The sequence below is a fragment of the Puma concolor genome, chromosome B1 (genome assembly GCF_028749965.1).
Source record: "Puma concolor isolate L17-30 chromosome B1, mPumCon1.1.hap2, whole genome shotgun sequence".
Lineage (NCBI taxonomy): Eukaryota > Metazoa > Chordata > Mammalia > Carnivora > Felidae > Puma > Puma concolor.
In genome coordinates, this window is record NC_141670.1 from 14,516,943 (window position 1) to 14,538,997 (window position 22,055).

Here is a 22,055-nt window from a genome sequence, read left to right on the forward strand (position 1 = left end):
CCCAGAACCACAGATCGTGAAGCAAAAGTACCAGAACTCCTGAGCGTCATTGCTGCACGCTCTTGGGCTACTGAATGAGGCCACCGTACTTCCAGAGAGACACAGATGTCGTGTTAGTTACGGAGATGGAGGGAGGGTGCCCCGGAGAGCGGCCACTCAGTGCTGATTTGGATCCTGTGCTAATTAAGCCAGGAAATTCACTCTGCGGTATCCATGGAGAAGGGGCTTGCCGAATGGTTGATGGCTGCTAGGTCCCCACCCCACATCTGGCTCTGGAGCTGTTGTGGGAGTGGTGTAACACCCAGTACCTTTTTGGAAGGACCGGTGTTCTGGTACAGGAGTGCACGGTTTTAGCAACTTGCTTGAAAACAGGTATTTCGGGAAGGTTAAGGTTAACGTGGACGGGAAAGCTCCAGCTGACCTGGGGACGTCGGGCTCTGGACTGGCCTTAAAGGATGAGTGTGAGAGAATGTTTAGATACGTTAAAAGGTTGGACTGTTCGGGTACTTCAACAGTTCCCGCTTACTTACAGCTGAAATACTGATGGAGAGTTACTTTCCTGCTAATAATTTGTTTAGTAATTTATTAAGCCATCGTATTGCAGCTTAGATGCGTCGTTTTAAGTGAGGACGAAGCATCGTGTGTGCTGAGCGAGGCAGACATGGCCGCAGGAGTTTCCAGTCTACAGAAGGCATCCAGGGAGCACACAGGGCTGGGAAAGGTGCCTGGGTGAGAGAGAAAGGACTGAGCTCATCTGGTTGTGGGAATCTAAAAGGTTTGATGGGGGAGGTCTGTGGCCTTGACCCCTGTCTGAAATTTTAAAAGAAGATAGTAGCTCTGTGGGAGGTGGGGAGGAGGGATACCTGTGTGGTCTTCCCAGTGCAGTAACGTCGCGTTGACAGCATGAAAACTGGGATGACAGGAGTAGTTACACCATGGAAATCAGCAAATTCTTACAAACCCAGGCTGCTGCTGCTTTTTTTTTCTGAGAGAGAGAGAGAGAGAAAGAGAGAGTCGGTGTACCTGCACAAGCATGAGAAGGGCAGAGAGAGAAGGAGACAGAGGATCCCAAGCAGGCTGCATGCTGCCAGCCTGGAGCCTGATGTAGGGCTCGATCCCACGACCCTGGGATCATGACCTGAGCCGAAATCCAGAGTTGGATGCTCACCTGATTGAGCTACCCAGGCGCCCCCGACCGGTGCTTTTTTCTGCACCCGTGCCCCCCCCCCCCGCCCCCGGAGCTGCTTGTTAAACATCGGCCAGCACAACACCACACGCGTACACATAACCACTAGGAAGGATTTCTTATTCTGAAAAAAAGTAATACAGCCAAAGCACATGTGTGTCTAGGTGATTCTGCTGTGTAATAAGTTTGTTAGAGCAGAGACCGAATACAGGGGACCTAACAAGAAGATTATAGAATGTTCGAGAATGTTACAGCAATATGTGTGGGACAAGGAGGAGGGGGTACAAGCTATGCAGCCCTGAAACAGGAAGAGGGACAGCAGGCCTCCCTCTGCCATCTGTCATGAGCACCCCTGTCGTCCAGATCTTCAAGCCCGAGTACTTCTCAAATTTGAGTCCCTCCTCTCTCGCATCAAAGAGTACCAGTTTTTACTCTTATTTTCCATTCCCACTGCCAGTGGTCTGGACAAAAAATACCCTCCTCGTTCCCCTCTGCTCATGCAACCTTCCCAGTCTCTTCCGACTTCCTTTCGTCAAGTAGGCGTGACCAGCTGTGAGTGGTCTCTCCCTTCCTGTGGCGCAGAAGGCGCTACCTCACTGCTCACGGCTGGACGTCTTCAAGGTCAAGGACTGGGTCTTCTCTCCCTGGTGTGTGGCCCACAGCCAACCCCCCACCCCTACCCAGCAGACATTTATTCACACGTATTCAATCATTATTTCTTGGCAAATGGGTAAGATTGGCCCCAGGAAGAGCACCAGTGACTCGCTGGTGAAAGTGCCTGTTAGACAGTGGGAACTCAAGGAAGGGGTTGGGGTTTGAGCGTATCGGTGGGGGAGGCGCTCAGACTCTCAGCCGCGCCGAGAAGCTGCATTCTGGCTGGCGCTTCCAGAAACAAGGGCCCGAGGAGTGAGCAGTGGGGTGCCGCCGTGTGTCCTGAGCTGGAGGGAGCGTAAGTTTCTTATGTTTGTTTTGCACAGAGGGCAGGCGCCAGGTGGTAAAACGGTCAGGCTAAGTGAGGCTTGTGCTACAGCAACAACTTCACAAAGCCTCTGCGGTCTGAACCAACACAGGTTCGTTTCTTACTCAGCTGCTTGTTCATTGCCGGCTGGCTAAATGCTCTCTCTGCTCATTTTGTCTCCCCTCGGGACCCGAGCCGACGAGGCCTCCACCCCTGAATCTTTGCCGTCCCTCTAGCCGGGGACGGAAATGTCCACACGTCACACCGGCCTCGAAAGGCTGCCGCCTGGCGGTGCCCGGCACCGCCACTCACCTCTCCTCGGCCGCTGGCGCCTCCCTTCCCGGAGCACGGAGACGTGCCAGGAGGGACGAGGAGCCGGATGGCCACCACCAGCCACCATAATGAGGGTGTTGTGCTGTTCTGTCTTCTGACCCTGCAGACGGTGTGCCAGCCCGTCCTGAGAAGAACGGCGCAGGAACGGCCCGTGCGCACATCCCTGGACCTAGAACTGGACCTTCAGGCGTCTCTCACCCGGCAGAGCCGCCTCAACGACGAGCTGCAGGCCCTGAGGGGCCTGAGGCAGAAGCTGGAGGCGCTGAAAGCTCAGGGGGAGACTGACCTTCCACCGGGCGTGCTGGAGGACGAGCGCTTCCAGAAGCTCCTGAAACAAGCTGAGAAACAGGTACAGGTCTCCGTGTCCCCGCTGGCCCCGAGGGGCGTGCAGAGATGGGTGCTAAAGCCTGTCCCGTGGAAGGTCCCCAGCTTACACTCGCTTTGATAAAGTCTGCAGGTGCTTTTCCTGGAACCCGGAACTCTTTTTTCCCCTTGGCGTAGGCCTATTTTTTTTTTTTTTTTTTTGACCTAGGATATTGCTAAGAGAGCAGCACTGCCAACCCCCCAGGTACACAGCAGGTCCCCCGACCACTCCGCCCCCACCCCTCCGGCCACCTGCCGGCCGGGAGCATGGCCTCGAGGGGGAAGTGGCCATCCCGTTCCTGCTCCGAGGTTCTCACGGTCTCAACACGAGACTGGGCAAAGAAACTCAGTGGAACTTTTCACATCGGTGACAGATTTCATCTGAATCTTCTGAGTAGCCCTTTAGGACTCATTAACCACCTCAACTGTTAACGCCTTGTCAATTTGAAGGCTTCAGAATTTTCACAGTCTTTCTTCCCTTCAAAAAAGATCACACGTCCCATATTGGCATTTTTGCCTCTCACCCCACAAGTAACCGTACAAAATAAGATCCGATCACCGATTAAAAACTAGGGTATTGTTAAGGGAGTATTTCTATTGTCCTGCCACCTACCTGCAACCAAATTTTTTTGGAGCCTGCCTTGTTGGTTTATTCTCTAAAGTTTAGAATTCGTATTTGGGCATAAGAGAGTGTGTCCGCAGCCGTGTGTAACGTACAAACAGAACTTCCCACGTAGCCACAATATTACAAGTGCCAAAACATTAGTCTCTTTCAATCACATTTGATGGAAACCCGAAATAGATTAGAAACTTTCTTAAACTAATAGAAATTCTTGTCCATAGTATAAACTTCCCCTTTTTTGGCCCCTCGTTGTTATTTGGTCACTAATGTGTGATACTATGGAGAAACTGAGTCATTTAATTGACTAGCACTACTAATCCTGGATGGAACTCAGAAAGTTAATGAGTTTTAGGGATCAAACTGATCCCAATATTTTTTTTAAGGAAAGTCCAAGCAACAAAACATATCACACATCTGTATTATGTCCCAACCGACAGACAGAAACCTGGGCATACAGTAGAACGTCGTTAAGTATCTGTTCAGTGGGGAGTTGAATTATACACCCTACGTTTGGTACTTTAGAGACTACCAGGGTGATTGGACGCTGTCATGCCCTCCTAGGGCTTGCGGTTTGGTAAAGGCGATGAGCCAGATAGACCAGGTCCTCAAGAGAAATCACTTTCTAGCGAGGTCGGGAGAGGTTTCATGGAGGAAGCGGCAAAGTGGTCTTGAAGGTGAGTAGTGGGACTCCATCCACAGCGGTGGGGAGGCCAGCAGGCATGGGAACCCGCAGTAGTCAATGTCCGGGGTAGCTCATGACAGTGAAGGGAGAGCCCCGAGCCTGGCTGTTCCTTTGCCTAATGGAAAATTGCGTTAAAAGCCGAAGTCACCAACTCTTACATTTGTCACCTTGATAATAATAACCATTGCTTTTATTCTCTTGAGTCTTTCGATTCACCATTAGCAATCATTTCAAAGTCTTGGTTAACACTGACCAACTTTAATATCATGGAGAAGCATCACAGACCTTTGACCCCTAAAGGTCAAAGGCTTTCAAAGCTGGATTAGAGTTTTACAACTAGAGATTTAAACAGAGCCTTGCATCTTTAGGGGTTTTTGTTGTTTGTTTTTGATTTGCCACAGTCTGAAGTTCTAGATCCTTGGGCAGCAATAATTATAAAAACTATGGGACTTTGTGCACTTCATGTCATATTGCTAAATTCATCCATGAATCGCTTGGACAATTATTCTGGTTTGTTTCGACTGCTTTCTAATCTCCAATGTGTAGAGAAAAGTTCAGTACAGCTAACGTTGGTTATTTGAAAAAAACTAAAAGAAAGAAACAAAAATAGACAAAGCTCTGGCAAGATCCACGAAGAGAAGATACACATAAAGACAACTATAAAAGGAAAGAGGGATAGAATTACAGGTAAATTTGAGATATAAAAGATAATGAATAATATCAAAGATAAAGGCCCACAATTTGGACAAATATCTAGGAAAATATAACATATTAAAACTGATGAAAAGGGGGAAAAAAGATTAAAAACCCTATACCTCTTTAAGAAATGAAAGCAGTGATTAAAAATCTATCCACAATGAAGACATAGGTTTAGATGTTCTGTAGGCAAGTTCCACCAAACTTTCAAAGAATAGATTATCTCAATTTTATGTAAACTCTTCCAGATGCTAGAAAAAGAGAGAATACTCCACAACTCATTCTATGTGACCAACAACCCTAATACCAAAACTAGACAAAGATATTATCAAAAAGGAAAATCATAGGCCAGTTTCATCCATACGTATAGAAGTAAAAATCCTAAATAAAATATTAGTAAATCTAATCCAACAATATATTTAAAAGATACGACATTTTGGGGCACCTGGGTGGTTCAGTCTTCGACTCAGGTCATGATCTCACAGTTCATGGGTTCAAGCCCCACATCGGGCTGTGTGCTGACAGCTAAGAGCCTGGAGCCTGCTTCAGATTCTGCGTTTCCCTCTGTCTCTGCCCCTCCCCAGTTTGTGCTCTGTCTCTCAAAATAAATAAAAACGTTTTTAAAAAATTTTTTAAAAAAAGATACAACATTTTGACCATGCTGAATTGTGCAAGGCTTTTTTCACATTAGAAAAATCTGTTAGTGCAATGAATCCCCTCAGCAGATTAAGGAGAAAAACCACTGGATCAACTCAGTCGATGAAAGAAATATATTGACAATTGTCAGTGTCCATTCGTGTTTAAATTTTTTTTTTTCAACGTTTATTTATTTTTGGGACAGAGAGAGACAGAGCATGAACGGGGGAGGGGCAGAGAGAGAGGGAGACACAGAATCGGAAACAGGCTCCAGGCTCTGAGCCATCAGCCCAGAGCCCGACACGGGGCTCGAACTCACGGACCGCGAGATCGTGACCTGGCTGAAGTCGGACGCTTAACCGACTGCGCCACCCAGGCGCCCTGTCCATTCGTGTTTAAAATAAAACTCTTGATAAGTTAGGAAGAGAGGACTTCTTTAACTTGATAGAGAGTAACCAAAAGGAAATACGGTCCTAAAGAGACAAACACTGGAATCATCACCTTTAAAATCAGATGCAGGCGTTCAACGCTCTTCTGCTCAACATTGGATTGGAAACTCTAACCAAAGTAAGGCAAGAGAAAAGTGGAAGCAGAAGGATTGAAAAGGAGGAGATAAAGCTGTCACCACTGGCAGGCACACCTGGATTGTGTATGTTAAAGATCTGCAAGTGACTACGAGGAAGAAGAGAGTCTAACAAGAAGCGTAAGTAGAAGAATCATCTACAAAAGTCTGTTGCGTTGCTGTATGCCAACCGGAAACAACTAGACATTTTACTTACGAAGATGTTTTTTACCACAGTGTCAAAGAATATCAAGTATCAAGGAATAAATGTAACAAAAATTTGCATTACAGGGAAAACTTAATAACCTTGTGAGAAGAGCGGAGGGGAAAAAAACCTCTAAATTCATGGAGACGTATATGCCACATTCATGTAGAACAGAGGTCAGCAAACTTTCCCTGTAAAGGGCCGGAGAAGAAATATATCACTACCTCTCAACTCTGCCATGCAACCGCAAGAGTCGCCACGGACCAGGTGTACCTGAATGGCCCGTGTTCCAAGAAAACTTGACAAACACAGGTGCAGGCCAGAGTTAGCCATCCCCCGATCCGCAGGAGGAGTTATTATTGTGGCTGTAGTCGATTCTCGCTAAAATGTATACAGATTCCATGTCACTCCAAGCAGAATGCCTACATGCATCTACATGGAAATGGATGAAATTAATGGAAGAAAAAGGTCAAAGAATAGCCTTGAATGCTGTGATGGGGGGGCCACCAAACGCTTCTTGCGAGGAGGTTTCTTTGGGAAGCCTGATGCAGGGATGTGTGTGTGGCATCCCTAGGGCTAGTGTGGGAACCCCCCCACCCCCACCCCGTCCATTTTCCGCAAAATACAACGAAAGGAGCTTGGGCGACATCTAAGCTGTCTAATCCTGATTGGAAGAAACGGGATCGAAGCATCCTTTCAAAGATAAAAGTATCGTAGATGCACTGTTTCTAAGTGGGCTTTTTAAATCTTTCATCATATAGAATTCTAAGACTTCTACTGGTGTTACTAGAGGATTCAAGGTTTGCAGGTTTTTCGGGTGACTCTTGTTTTCCTTCCTCGTTAAAGAAATCCTTAGCACAAGCGGATGGAAACGGGGAGGGCTGTAGAACAGCAACCACGGAGATCTTCAGGGCCAGCCTAGGCGCGTTGCTGAGCCTCTAAAAACCGGAGTGTGTCTGTTCTCAGCTGCAGAAAATTCGGGAAGGGTTTCCTGGGGAACTTGAGCAGAACTGTTGCCTGCAAAAGAGAAACAGCTCTTGAGTGAGAGTCTTTTCTCTCCTGGGTGCCTCTGGCCTAGCGGGTGAGCTCCCGCGTAAACCCCCCAGGGCAGTGGCGGGGCCACCCCCTGCATCACGATGCCACCACAGGGGATGTTCCATCTGACCTTGGCAGAGGTCTCCTCTGCCTCATGAAAGCCTGCTGACTTTGCTTACCAGCCAAGATTTTATCCCGTTTGGAGTTTCGCTTGTCTCTTACCCGCCACTGGAGCACACAATTGCCCCTGACTTGCTGGTGGATGGGTAAATAGAGCATAGACAGGATGAGGACGGTCGGTGACCCCAGGGTAGCTCGGCCACCTGAGGCCTAGTCCACACCCTCAGGGTTAGGCCCGGCCGTGGTGTGGGCATCTTGGTCTGGGCTGTGCCTCCAAGCTCCAGGAGTACCAGGGTCCAGGGCTGTTATCAGGTCAAACCCAGGGGCTTAGGTAGGACACCGCTTTGTGCGTGAGCCTCAAGAGTTCTGAGAGACGGTTCTGAAACAGGGATTTATGCTGTTCTGATCCCAGCATCCCACGTAATGTTCATAGTCACGATCTAGGAAAATAATGGCCGTGATACAGAGAAAAGTGGCCTGCTCACGCTTTCCAGGCTGCCGAGATCCTTGACTGCCCTCTGTTTTCAGACCTGTCGATCGGCCCCTCTTCCTGTCCTCACTGGCAGAAGTAATCCTAGGAACATCAGGCAGATTTCCCAGACATAATACAAGGTTGAATTAAATTCCCTTGGAAGTGGCCTCTCTGAAAACTGTTAGAGCTCGGTCATTCGGGCAGCCATCTGTGTGGCGTGGGTGGTAGTTTCACCTCCCGTGTCCTAATTGTCAGCGTTTTGGTTGCCCCCGTGGTAAGCCACCGTCTAGCAAGTGGGCGCTGCTGAACCGCTGGCGGCCGCTCTCATCTCTGCGTCTACCCCAGGGCCACTGTTTCCACGAAGGTGCTGCTGTGGGTGTGTGAGGTTTTTGCGGGCCTCAGACCCCAACACAACCCAGCACACTTCTGTCCAGAGCCGCGTGTCGCTGGCCTGGCCAGCCGAGTTCACTCGCACGCCACGTTGGACGCATTCTGCCCACAGAGTGGGTCTTCTCTTACCACCGGGTGACGCTCACTGAGAGAAGGCGGGAGCCGGGCGCCCGGCCTTACCGCTGCCCAGGGACCCTTCAGAGTCCCGGGCTATGTCTGTCTGCTGCGGGGAAGCAAAGATTCCCCGTCCCTGGACGCTTGTCCAGCGCAGGATAGAAGCACGTCTCGTTCCGGCTTTGGGAAGTGTCTTAGAGGAGTGACACTAGAGAATTCTCTCTTGTGAAATGGTGGTTGGTTTTTATATTAATCTGCAGTTGTTTAGTCATTACACTGTACCCACTTATGCATGATTCTGGCCTCATAATACGCTACTGATGATTATAATCATCCTTACAGAAGTTGCATTGATGGTTTTGCTTAGAAATTTAATTATATCTTAATAGAGGTCTTCTCATCTGTGTATCTGATGAAGCAGTGCCGAGTTGGGTTCGTAATCGGCACGCACAGCGAGATCCCGGCGGGAGAGAGGAGCCCAAGGAGGATTCGCTGGCAACTGTGCAGAGCAGGAGATAAACACCCCCCGTCGCTCTGCGCCACCCACGGGCCGCCGCCCGGGGAGCAGGGAGGGAGGAAGGAGGTGATGCCTTTGTGGGTGCCAGGCAATCCCATGGCGGGTTAGGGCTTCAACAGGGAAAACCCATGGCAGGGACTGGAGGCTCGGAGAAGGGACACGAGGGGAGGCTGTGCCTTCGTGAAGTCCCCGGGGCCCCACAGGGAGCTGATGTCCCCCGAGGGCAGCGGGAAAGGATGAGAGGGCCTGGGCTGACGTGTTAGGAGTGTCCATTCAGAGAGAGACTATGGTTTTCCAGTTCTCGTCGGGAAAATCCAGCGGGACGAAGCAGGGGTGTAGCCAAACAACTAAGGGCCAATAAGAGCTGAGGTAGCTGTTCGTCTTTATCACTTTTTTCTTCGAATGTCCCTGCCGTGGCTGTTACTTCCTAGATTGTTACCGTGGACGTCAGATGCGGATTCTATTAATAGCGCAGGACGCACTCCTTTGCTGGGGAGTTGAAGCTCACGTGAACAGCATGCTATGCTTGTGTGCACAATGCAGGGCTAGCTCTCTACCCAGCCTCCTGATAGTGAAAAACGCTCCGGTAGACGTTGGGGGCCTCGGTGAGCGTCCCAGTGTGAAGGAAGAGAGTGGCTGTGACAGCGATGCTGGCCGGGCCCTCCCTCCCCCGCACCGGCTCTGTTTTCTCAGCGGGCCCCTTCCTTCCTGCCGCAGCTCCCTCCCGTGTTTCTAACAAAAATATGAACACAGATCCGCCTGAGAAAATGCCATAAAAAGGTGCCTGTCTTCGGCTTCTGTGTTCTCCGTGCTCAGGTGGAGTTTCACATCCTCACCTACAAAATAGGAGGATGGGACTAGATGACTCCCAAGACCCCTGGTAGCGGCAAACTCTGTGATCTGTTTGTTTGCGATCGAATCCAGCACGTTCCCGGGATGAGCGAAGGTGCTGACCAGCTGGTGCGCCTGGAAGGCCACGTGGCCCAAAAGCCAGCCCTTGAGGGCACGTGCCGGACCTGGGTAACTCGGAAGTCTGCGCCGAGCTGGGCTCCCCGCTTCTCCACCCGAAGGCGCCCCCCAGTCGGCCCTCCCACTGGTCACCGGGGCAGCGCTTGCGGCCCCGCCGTCCCCGCACCTTGACCCACGCCTACCTCGGGCCATTCCCGCCGCCGCCGCAGCGGGAAGACCGCGCCCCCGGAGCCCGGTGTGCCCTGGCCCCGGGTACAGTGATGGGGGTCCCGGGGACGGGAGTTCTTCCTCACCGCCATCAGCCCTGCTCGTGTGGGCCGCTTGAGTCGCGGACCTCGGTTTCCCACCACCCAAGTTCGCGGCAGCCTCGCCCGTGAACACGCGGACGATTCCGGCGGCGTCCCCTTTTCACCGCGGCCGCCAAAGTGGGCAATCGCGGCGGACTTCCCCGTCCCGCCGGCCCGTTTCCGCACCCACGTGCCTGTGCACACGCGGACACGCCGGCACGCGCGCCCGCCGCCCTTTGGCCCGGCTGCCCCCTCGGGGTGGGGATTTGTCAGGTGCGCGGCGGCAGGGCCATCAAAGGCGTGACGGTGAGCGCAGAGCCTGCCAACCGCCGCGAAAACTGCAGCGCCCGGAAGAGCGGTTCATTGAAGGCAGCGGCAGGGCCCCGATCCACCTCCGTCGCCCGGAAACCCGCCGGGGCCCAGGGTCGCGCCCCATAGCCCCCCTCCTTCGTGACCGGAGGTCCGTTTTGCAGCTCGGAATAAAACCCGACGCAGAGCCCGTGGCTTCGCGTGTCGCACGACGCCCTTGGGCAGCGGAGCAAGAAACGCAGGGCTGCAGATGAAGACAGGACTGCAGATCAAGACGGGACTGCGCTCCTTAGGCCGGTGGGCTTCTTTACGCGGCTGTGGCCAAGTCACCGGACGTTTCCGCAGGCCAGGCTCCCGTGGCCAGGCTCTTCTGGAATCTGGGACGTCGGAAGTGGCTTCCTGTGCCGGGCCCCCGGGCAGCTCGGTCACGACCCGTTGGGGGAGAGGCGATTGGGGTGCCGAGGAAGGCTTGGCGTTTTTCCAAAAGAGCCTCGTGTTGCTTCCGCAGCAGAAAGTTCTTGTTCTTCCTCAGGGTGATTTCCCTGTCAAAATGCCTTTTTTTACAGCTTAAAATGATACAGATGTTAACATATTTTTTTTTTTTTGAGTTAGAATCTGCTAAGAAAATGACGTGTCAAAGATACTAATACACGTCGTGGGACAGAATAAATCTTAATGGTCACAGGGAATTATCCAGCATGGAGAGGTAACCGCCTGAAGGTTGGCTACCCTGGATGATTAACAGCTGGCAAAAACTTTATGACGCATTGTGTCGCCCAGATTTTTAGAGAAAGATTCACAGAGATCAATGTAGTTCTCAGTGAAGTGTGTTCTTGCACAGCGGGGAAAGGAACGTGTGCCACGGTCGGTCTTAACTTCGCACAGAACAAAGCCGAATTTCTCAGTGATTTCGCAGCGACCGCAAACACGCTGGTAGTTGACAGCAGACGTCAGGCTCCGTAGAGAGACCATCTCACCAGGGCCCTTCCGTAGAGAGCAGAACAGGCCCCCGCGCTTCCATTCCTGCGGAAGGCAGCCAGGGGCACAACAGGATCCGGGGAGCCCGTTGTTCATTCTGAGCTGATAAAAGACATCCTGGGGAACCTGGCCCAGGTTTTCTTACTCAAGTATAGCCAGCACGTACCTTCCTCGTCTGGCCTCTCGCGATCTGCCCATTACTTAAGTCAATAAGCCGTTGGCTATTTCAAGATTGGTTTATTCACGTTGTAAGTTGCCAAGAACTAGGAAAACTGGGCAGACTCTCCAGTCTGCTCAGCAGTTCACCACTGTGATGGAGACCGCAGCACGGCAGAAGCCAGGGGCTTCTCTTTACCGAGTCAGCTGCTCCTTCTCTGGGACCTCACGAAGCACCGAGTGACAGCTACCCGGCCTCGTCAATGGCAAGATAATCAAGAGAGAATTACCGCTTGGCAAATAAAGGCCGCTTTCCTAAACAGAATCCTCCAAATCAGGGAATGGGGAAGGGGGACAGTGAAAAAGATCCGGCAAAGGGATCCTTTGCGGTGACAGATGCCAGCCGCTAACTGCAGGGGACGAGGAATGCCCTTGTGCTGGACATGTAGCTTCTCACAGAGCCGTGTGAGTGTGATTGATTCTTCATAGGCACTTGCTGAATAAATAAATTTTCAAAAATCTCATCTTCCCTAAGAGTGCCTCAGCATTTTTACTTTCAAATTTTAAATGAGTTAGTACGCTTACACTTTGAGAACAGTTTGAGATTTAAAAAGATTCTCAAGGGGCGCCTGGGTGGCGCAGTCGGTTAAGCGTCCGACTTCAGCCAGGTCACGATCTCGCGGTCCGTGAGTTCGAGCCCCGCGTCAGGCTCTGGGCCGATGGCTCGGAGCCTGGAGCCTGTTTCCGATTCTGTGTCTCCCTCTCTCTCTGCCCCTCGCCCGTTCATGCTCTGTCTCTCTCTGTCCCAAAAATAAATAAACGTTGAAAAAAAAATTAAAAAAAAAAAAAAGATTCTCAAAAAAAATAACATACGCTTATTATAACAAGTCAAATAGTAACAGAACTGTTAACCCTCCTTGAAGCCTCATTCCTGCAGGTATTTGTGCCTCTGGCTCTTTGTTAGCCTCTAGGGTTAGTTGAAAGGGTTACACAAAAATAGGGTCATAAAGACAAATTGTTGCAAAACTTGTTTTTCTCTCCTCCCCCCCCCCCCCCCACTTAATTCTATATTCTTATACAAACAACAGCTTTCCTGGGGCGCCTGGGTGGCTCAAGTCGGTTGAGCGCGTCAGACTCTTGATTTCAGCTCGTGTCTTGGTCCCAGGATCGTGGGATCGAGCCCTGCATGGGGCTCCGTGCTGAGCATGGAACCTGCTTAAGACTCTCTTTCTCCCTCTCTCTGCCCCTCTTCCCTGCTTGCACTTGCCCTCTCTCTAAAATAAAATTTAAAAAAGAATAGCTTTCCCGGGGCACCTGGGTGGCTCAGTTAGTTAAGCATCGGGCTTCAGCTCAGGCCATGATCTCTCAGTTTGTGAGTTTGAGCCCCGCATCTGGCTGTCTGCTGTCAGCGTGGAGCCTGCTTCGAATCCTCGGGCTCCCTCTCTCTCTGCCCCTCCCCTGCTTGTGTGCTGCTCTCTCTCAAAAAAATAAACATTAAAAGAAAAAAAAAAAAAAAAAAGAACAGCTTTCCATACTAGTAAATGCTGCTGTAATTCATTATTTTTAAGGCATTCGCTTGGTGGCTATGTCATAATTATTTAGTTATTCTAATGACAGTTTCCCAGATTTTCGGTTATGGACAATGTGCAAATGAGCATTCCTGTATCTTTCTGGATTCAGTAGCGTTTCCAAAGCTTAAATACCTAGTAGAAGCGTTGCCAGTCTTGAGAGCTTGGCTGTGAACCACGGTCAAAGGTCTTGTCTCTGCCACGTCTGAAGACCTCGTCCTTCTGCTTCCCGGCCTTGACAGTGTCTGAAACAGCAGGCGCGTGTGGGAAGCCAAGACCCTTACAATCCCCTTTTTGCCAACACCAGTTTATCTCCTTCTAAACGTTATAACTGCCCAAGTTAGTAACAGGAGGACTTGGCTTTTTCGAGCGCAGAAGGTTCTCCGTGGTGGGATTGTCCAGTCAATTTAGACTGCAGGCTGCAGGCTAGCACCCTTAGCAAAGTGGTTTTTCCTTCCCTTTCCTTGTGCCAGTGCTGATTTCTGGCCTGAGTTGATCTCCCTCTAGTAAGACTTTGCTCCAAGCTACAAACAAACACAGACGTTTCCTTTACAGTTCCGGCTGCTACCACTGTGACCAGTGGCCTCCACTAAGCAGGGCCACGTTTTATATTCTGTCACTGGAGCGCAGCACTTGGGAGGTCATGGCGAGAGAGGCTGACCAATGCTGGGGCGGGGGGGGGGGGGCTCCCAAATGAGCTGAGTCTCCCCAGCCCCTAGCTCCTCTCCCCCACCCCAAAACCCCCTTGGTGGGGCGGGGCGGGGCGGGACAGCAGTTGTGACTCCAGATGCTTCTTCCTGGCTCAGTAGCAGCACAGTCCTCTCACCCGTGGAGGCTCAGGCATTGGGACATCCACCTTGCTGTCCCCATGATTCCAGTCCCGTAACTGTTCACAGTGTGCTACCAAAGTGTGGTAGCACTTTGGTGACCCGCGTTGATTTGCCGTTAGTGTTTATTCCGTGTGGTGCCTGCTCCTGCCCAGTGTCCTTTTTCCTGTTGTGTTCTTCTCCTTGGAAGGCCTTTTGGACACCTTTCTGTTATTTGAGTTGAAAATGGTTTTGTTCATTCTGCCATTTGCCTTTTGAACACCTTTCAGATGACAGAAGTCCAGATGTTTGTTTGAGTCCAAATGCATCAGTTTCCATTTTCTGACTTTCTGGAGAGCTGTGTTGGTAGTAACCACTGGAAAAAACCCAAGGTGGTTCTAAACCTTTTGAGACTTACTGAGGCCTATTAATCTTTAAAAGATGGTCACCTAAAAACCTGTTTTCCCCAAAGACTGACACGCATTCATTCAGACTGCGTTAGCTGTGCCCCCACTGTGTGCAGTGGAATCTCCCACTGGGGATTCCGGCACTGAGGGGGCCAGACAAGTCCCCACCCTGAAGCCACTTGAGAAAGTAAGGCAGGGGCAGGGTACCTCGAAAAGAATCTCTCGTCCCTGTGCTGCCCATGGGTATCACTGAGAAAATGGCCGATGCTTAGTAAGATGTGCCAAAAAGCGCTTAAGACACGGATTGGGATAAACCAAGTCGCAGCGCATCTTGTCCAGGAGAAAAGTGACAGTTTCTGTTGAAATAAGAGCTGCAAGGCGTGGGTTCCCTCCAGCACGAGGCAGCTTCCCAGAGCGTGCTTGGCCGGCTTGCTTTCCCCAACACCCTGGCGAGAAGTAGGAGGGAAAGCGAAGAGGAAAGTTACCCTGTATCACCACCCCAAACTTTGTTTAGACTTCCTTTTTCTTAAAGCAGCTTTCCAAACAAATGCCAAAAGTTAACACACATATTTATTAGATCTCACTCTCCCTCAGAACGCAAAGCAATTTGAATTAGATTTTTGTTTCTGTCAGGTGCGGACAACTACTGTTTTGCGTTAAGTACGCGTTGACAAGACTGCTTCTAGATGACATTTCCCCTCATCTGAGTACGTAGGTCGCGTGAAGTCTCCAGCCACTTGACGTAATACAGTTCATTGTATAACGCAACATCACGAGCAGCTTCTGCAAATATAGGCGGTTTTCGAAAACAAACCACTGGCTTCAAAATCTTTACTGAGCACTTGAACCTCTATAAACCATGTTAAACAGATGCAGTCCCTACCCTTCGGAAGCTTACGGGCCCATGTAAACAGCTCGGACCCCAAGGCAAACCATGAGACAAAACCAAAATTAACAACCAGGCAGCCTCTTGGCTTCACCGCAAGTGGGAGTCCGGGCCTTGGTGGAGGCCGGCGTCCACATGATGAATAAGCCCCATAATTTCCAAATAAGAAGATAGGAAGAGTAGTAAGTAGCACGTTTATACCTAAGCCTCATTTCCTACTTCACAGTTGATTTATATAGCTAAGGAATTGTCCTTTTAGTTGATGTACTTTTAAGTTCTAAGTATAACTGAGACAAAATTGTGATTAATTTTTCCCCGAGATAGTCGGGTAGTATAAACATACACACACACACACACACACACACACATATGCAGATGTACTTATTGTGGATAGTTTTCAGAATACACAGGACATGCCTGTGTCCCCTCTACATCTGATTTAACCACATGTTCATTGATCTAGATGTTTAAATGCTAAATCCCAGGTGAATGAACATTGCAGCCTGGAAATAATTGAAACGTGAGATTCTAGAAGGTTAGTTCAATAATTACGCCCCAGCTATTAAATACAATGCTATGAAACTATTAAAAAGTTACGGACTTCCATTTCCTGGTCTGGCCTGTTAGGAGCTTAGAAGTCACTACTCTGCCCTAACAACAAGGAAAGAAGCTGAACAAACTGAAAAACCAACAGCTCTTCTTAGATCTGTCAAGAAGATGAGGTCACAGGTCAAAATGTTGCCCCCCGCAAAGTAGAGAGACAGGCAGCACAGACAACGACCATTCACGAGAGCAGAAACTCCAAGGGGGCCAGTACTGGGGTCCGAGAGCCTGAACTGGAATTGGTGAACTGCGGGAGGTTCCCGGTCAACAAGCCTAAGACCTAAAACCTCCAGGGGGCAGCCATGGGGAGCCCCCCACCCCGCACTTCTGTGAATTTTCCATCCAGGATCTCTACTAGGTCCTCAGGATCAGAAAAGAAAACCTGTGCCTCCAGCAGCGTGAGGGGAAAGCGACCATTCTGAAGTAGGCTGGAGCATTCTGCTAACAAGACCCACCCTCAGGGGCAGCCAGAGTCTAACCTACAAGGGTTTTTAAGAGAGCCTAACCAACGTGGGGGTAGGAAAATACCCACTCCAGCCACCCTGTCTCACCTAAGTGGGGGTTGGGGGACTGACAAGCATTTGTGAAGTTCTCATTTGGGGACACAGGCCCACCAAGAGACTGACCGGATTCAGACATGGCAGGGATGTTGGAATTATCAGACCAGGAACTTAAAACAACTGTGATCAAGGCTCTAAGGGCTCTAATGGGAAAAGTAGGCAACATATGAGAACAGATGGTCAATAAAAGCTGAAAGAAAAAGGCAATTCTAAGAAAGAATCTAAATGAAATGCTGGAGATCAAAAACACTATCAAAGAAATGGAGAATACCTGTGATGGGCTTGTTACCCGACTAGATATGGGCTGAGGAAAGACTCTGAGCTTGAGGAGATGTCAGTAGAAACTTTCAAAACTGAAAATCAAAGAGAAAAAAGACTGACGGGGAAAAAAAGGAAGAGGGTATCTGAGACCTGTGGGACAATTACAAAAGGTAAAACTCACACACAATGGAAATACCAGAAGACAGAGAAAAACAGAAGAAATATTTTAAGCAAGAATGGTTGAGAATTTCTCTAAATTCATATCAGACACCAAACTACAGACCCAGGAAGCTCAGAGAACACCAGGCCAGCTAGATGCAAGAAACTCTGCACCTAGGCATGTAACATTCAAACCTCAGAAAATCACAGATACAGGAAAAAATCTTGAAAGAGGCCAAAGTGAAAGAACACTTAACTTATATAAGAGCAAAGATAATAATTATACATACGACTTCTCAGAAGCCATGCAAGCAAGAATAGAGTGGGGTGAAATATTTAAGGTGTTGAGGTGGGGGGTGGGGACACCACCAACTGAGAATTCTATACCCAACAAAACTATCCTTCAGGACTAAAGGAGAAATACTTTCTCAGACAAATGAAAATTGAGAAAATGTGTTGTCAGGAGACCTGCCTAGCAATAAATGTTAAAAGAAGCCCTTCAGGGATTAGGAAAATAGTGTAGGTCAGCAACTTGGATCTGTATAAAGAAAGGAAGAGCACTGAGGAAGGAATTAGTGACTGTAGAGTTAAAACTTTTATTTTTCTTATTCTTAAATGACCTAACAGATAACAGTTTGTTCAGAATAACAATAGCAACAATGTATTTACATATATATGCTTACGTATAAGTGAAATGACTGACACCAATGATACGAGGGACAAGAGGGAGATATTAGGAATATTTTTTTTTTAATTTTTTTTTTCAACATTTATTTTATTTTTGGGACAGAGAGAGACAGAGCATGAACGGGGGAGGGGCAGAGAGAGAGGGAGACACAGAATTGGAAACAGGCTCCAGGCTCTGAGCCATCAGCCCAGAGCCCGACGCGGGGCTCGAACTCACAGAGCGCGAGATCGTGACCTGGCTGAAGTCGGACGCTTAACCGACTGCGCCACCCAGGCGCCCCGAGGAATATTTTATTATTATATGGTACTTGCACTATCCATAAAGTACTGTGGTGTTTTGCATGTTACAAAATATTAGACAACCACTTAAAAGTTTAAAAAAGAAGTACAATTGACATGCTAAGAAAGGAGAGAAAATGGAATAATACAAGTTGCCCAGTTAAAACCACAAAAGGCAAAAAAAGAGTAGAAGGCAAATACAAAGAACAAGGGCAGTGACTAGAAAACAATAATAAATATGGCGGGTATCAATCCAGCCCTATCAGTAATCCCTTTAAACATTGATGATCTGAATTTGCCAATTCAAAGAAATTGTCAGCGTTGAACAAAGGACAAGACCCGACTACATGTTGTCTACCAGAACCAGAAACTTGGTTGTCTACCAATTTTATACATAAAACACGTAGAGGCTAAAAGTAAAGGCATAGAGAAAAATAAGCCATGCTAACACTAATCAAAACCAAATTAATCTGAGACAGATATCTGAGAATAAAAAGTGTCCGGTATAAACAAGGTCATTGTATAATGACAAAACAGCCAGTACTTTTACTGTTGGAGACTTCAATGCCCCCTTTTCAGAAGTGGACAGATCCCAGCAGCAGAAAGCCATCAAGGATGTAGTTGAACTCAACCATTAATTAGCTAGACACAACTGACATCCATAGACTACTTCATCCAACAACAGCAGAATTCACATTCTCCTCAAGCTCACATTGGAACATTCATCAAGATAAACCACGTTTTGTGCCATCAAATATAACTTAAAAATGTAAAAGAATACAAATCATACAGTGTCTACTCTCAGACCACAATGGAGTAAAACTAGAAATCAATAACAGAAAAATAGCTGGAAAATCCCAAAGTACTTAGAGACCTACGACACGTTTTTATTTAAAAATTTTTTTTTTCAACGTTTATTTATTTTTGGGACAGAGAGAGACAGAGCATGAACGGGGGAGGGGCAGAGAGAGAGGGAGACACAGAATCGGAAACAGGCTCCAGGCTCTGAGCCAACAGCCCAGAGCCTGACGCGGAGCTCGAACTCACGGACCGCGAGATCGTGACCTGGCTGAAGTCGGACGCTTAACCGACTGCGCCACCCAGGCGCCCCGACACGTTTTTAAATAACACATGGGTCAGAAAAAGAAATCTCAAGAGAAAACATATTTTCAACTAAATGAAAATGAAAGGCCAACTTATCAAAATTTGTGCAATGCGGCAAAGAGGAAAATTTATAGTAGTCAATGTATATACTAGAAAAGAAGAAAGATTTAAAATCCATAATCTAAGCTTCTGCCTTAGGAAACTAGAAAAAGAAGAGTAGATTAAATCCAAAGCAATCAGCAGAAAAATAATAAAAATTAGGTAGTTCTCAATTAAATTGAAAACAAGAAATCAATAGCAAGTTTGCAGGATACAAGGTTAATGGAGTCAATTGCTTTTCTGTATGCTAGTGATGAACAAGTGGAATTTGAAATTAAAAACAATACAATTAGCACCCCCTAAAATGAAATATTTAGTTATGTATCTAACAAAATATGTATAAGACCTAAGTGAGGAAAAATACAAAACCTGATGAATGAAATCAAAGAACTAATAAATGGAGAGATAGTTCATGTTCATGACTAGGAAGACTTAATATTGTCAAAATGGTCTTCCCAAATTGACCTATAGATTTACTGCAATCCCAATCAAAATCCCAGCAAATTATTTTGTGGATGTAGACAAAATGATTCTGAAGTTTACATGGAGAGAGAAAGACGCATGATAGCTAACACAATATTGAAGGAGGCAGGGTTGTGGGACTGACATTACCCAACTTCAGGACTTCCTGTAAAGCTAAAGTAATCAAGACACTGTGATATTGATGAAAGAACAGATAACTGGAGCATAATAGCCCAGAAATAGGTCCACATAAATGTGGATACAGGCAACTGACCTTTGACAGAGGAGCAAAAGCAACACAACAGGACGAGAGTCTTTTCAACAAGTCAAACAACTGGACATCCACATGCAAAAAAAAAAAAAAAAAAAAAATCTAGACACAGACCTTACACCCTTAGCAAAAGTTAACTAAAAATGAATTGTAGGCCTAAATATAAAACACAAAACGATAAAAGTCCTGCAGTGTAACAACTTAAGAGAAAACCTAGATGACCTCTGATATGGCAATGACTCCTAAGATACAACACCAAGAGCATGGCCCATGAAAGAAAGAATTGGTAAGTTGAACTTCATTAAAATTAAACATTTCTGCCCTGTGTAAGTGTCAAGAGAAAGAAAAGACAAGTCACAGAGTGGGAGAAAATATCTGCAGAAGACACATCTGATAAAGCCCTGTTATCCAAAATATATAAAGAACTCTTAAAACTCAACAGTGAGAAAATGAACAGCCCAATTAAAAAGCAGACAGGGGCACCTCGGTGGCTCAGTCTGTTGAGCATCCAACTTCGGCTCAGGTCATGATCTCATGGTCTGTGAGTTCAAGCCCCACAGAGCCTGGAGCCTGCTTTGGATTCTGTGTGTGTGTGTGTGTGTGTGTGTGTGTGTGTGTGTGTGTGTTTCTCTCTGCTGCTCCCCCACTTGTGCTCTCCCTCTCTCTCAAAAATAAATAAACTTTGAAAAAAAAACTTAGAGCAGTGCAACCAAGAAATCTCTCCTGTTAACATCTGGCAAATACACTTTCAATCTCATTCATCTTTCCAAACCTTTTTTCTTATATTAGCCATTTTATTTTTTTTTAATTTTTTTTCAACGTTTATTTATTTTTGGGACAGAGAGAGACAGAGCATGAACAGGGGAGGGGCAGAGAGAGAGGGAGACACAGAATCGGAAACAGGCTCCAGGCTCTGAGCCATCAGCCCAGAGCCCGACTCGGGGCTCGAACTCACAGACCGTGAGATCGTGACCTGGCTGAAGTCGGACGCTTAACCGACTGCGCCACCCAGGCACCCCAATATTAGCCATTTTAAAAACAGTTTATTGGAGTAGAATTTACATACGAGATTAGCTTCTTTTACTAGTGATATACATGTAAGTATATCATGTGTTTCCATGTGTTTCCATGGCTTATAGCTCATTTCTTTTCAGCAGTGGATAATATTCCATTGTTTACAAGCACCACAGTTGACCTGCCTGTCACTCACTAGAGGACATTTTGGCTGCACCCAAGTTTTGGCAACATTTTTTTTTTAATTTCATTTTTAAGGGGCGCCTGGGTGACTCAGTCGGCTGAGCGTCCGACTTCAGTGCAGGTCATGATCTCATGGTTTGTGAGTTCGAGCCCTGTGTCAGGCTCTGTGCTGACAGCTCAGAGCCTGGAGCCTGCTTCGGATTCTGTGTCTCCCTCTCTACCCCTCCTGCACCTGCACTCTCTCAAAAGTAAATAAACATTCTTTGAGAGAGATTTCATTTCTAAGTAATCTTAACACGGGGCTTGAACTTACAACCCTGACATCAAGTATGCACGCTCTACAGACTGAGCCAGCTGGCATCCTCCCCCCGCAAGTTTTGGCGATTATAAAGGAAGATGCCATAAACATCTGAGTCCACAACTTTTCAACTCCTTTGGGTAAATACCAACAAGTATGACTCCTAGATCATACGGCAAGAGCATGTTTATTTAGCTTTGTAAGAAAACGTCAACCTGCACCTTAAACTTAAACCACAGTATATGTCAGTGGTATCTCGATAAAGTTGGGGGGGGGGATTGAAAACAATGCCAAAGTGTCTCCAAAGAGGCTGTACTATTTTGCGTTCCCACCAGCAGTGAACACGAGCTCCTGTTGTACCACATATTTGCCAGGATTTGGTGTGGCCAGTGAACTGTCAGTGTTTTGGATTTGGGCCATTCTAATAGGCGTGTGGCCTTAACTGGTTGTTGTTTCAATTTGCATTTCCCTAATGACATGCGACGTGGGGCATCTTTTCATATGCTTATTTACCATCTGTGGATCTTTTTTGGTGAGGTGTCCGTTCAGGGCTTTTGTCTACTTTTCTTTAATCTTTTTTTTTTTTTTTACATTATTTAACATTTATTTACATGTAACATTTAATGTTTGTTTATTTTTGAAAGAGTGAGCGCCACCAGGGGAGGGGGAGGGGGAGAGGGAGAAGGACGATCCGCCGCAGGCTCCAGGCTCTGAGCTGTCAGCACAGAGCCAGAACCGGGGCTCGAACTCATAAACCGTGAGATCATGACGCCGAGTGGAAGTCCCAGGCTGGAGCCACCCAAGCACCCCGTCTTCAT

The 22,055-nt window shown here is 47.8% G+C and overlaps 1 protein-coding gene across 3 annotated transcripts in view; it reads left to right on the forward strand.

Moving 5' to 3' along the window:
* The window catches only part of WWC2 (WW and C2 domain containing 2), a 213,023-nt gene that overhangs the window by 185,494 nt on the left and 5,474 nt on the right, over nt 1-22,055 (forward strand). For all 3 annotated transcript variants that reach the window (XM_086703161.1, XM_086703163.1, XM_086703162.1), the window contains one exon: nt 2,584-2,826. In XM_086703161.1, coding sequence (XP_086559287.1) covers nt 2,584-2,826 — 243 coding nt within the window. The remainder of the gene's footprint in view (nt 1-2,583; nt 2,827-22,055) is intronic.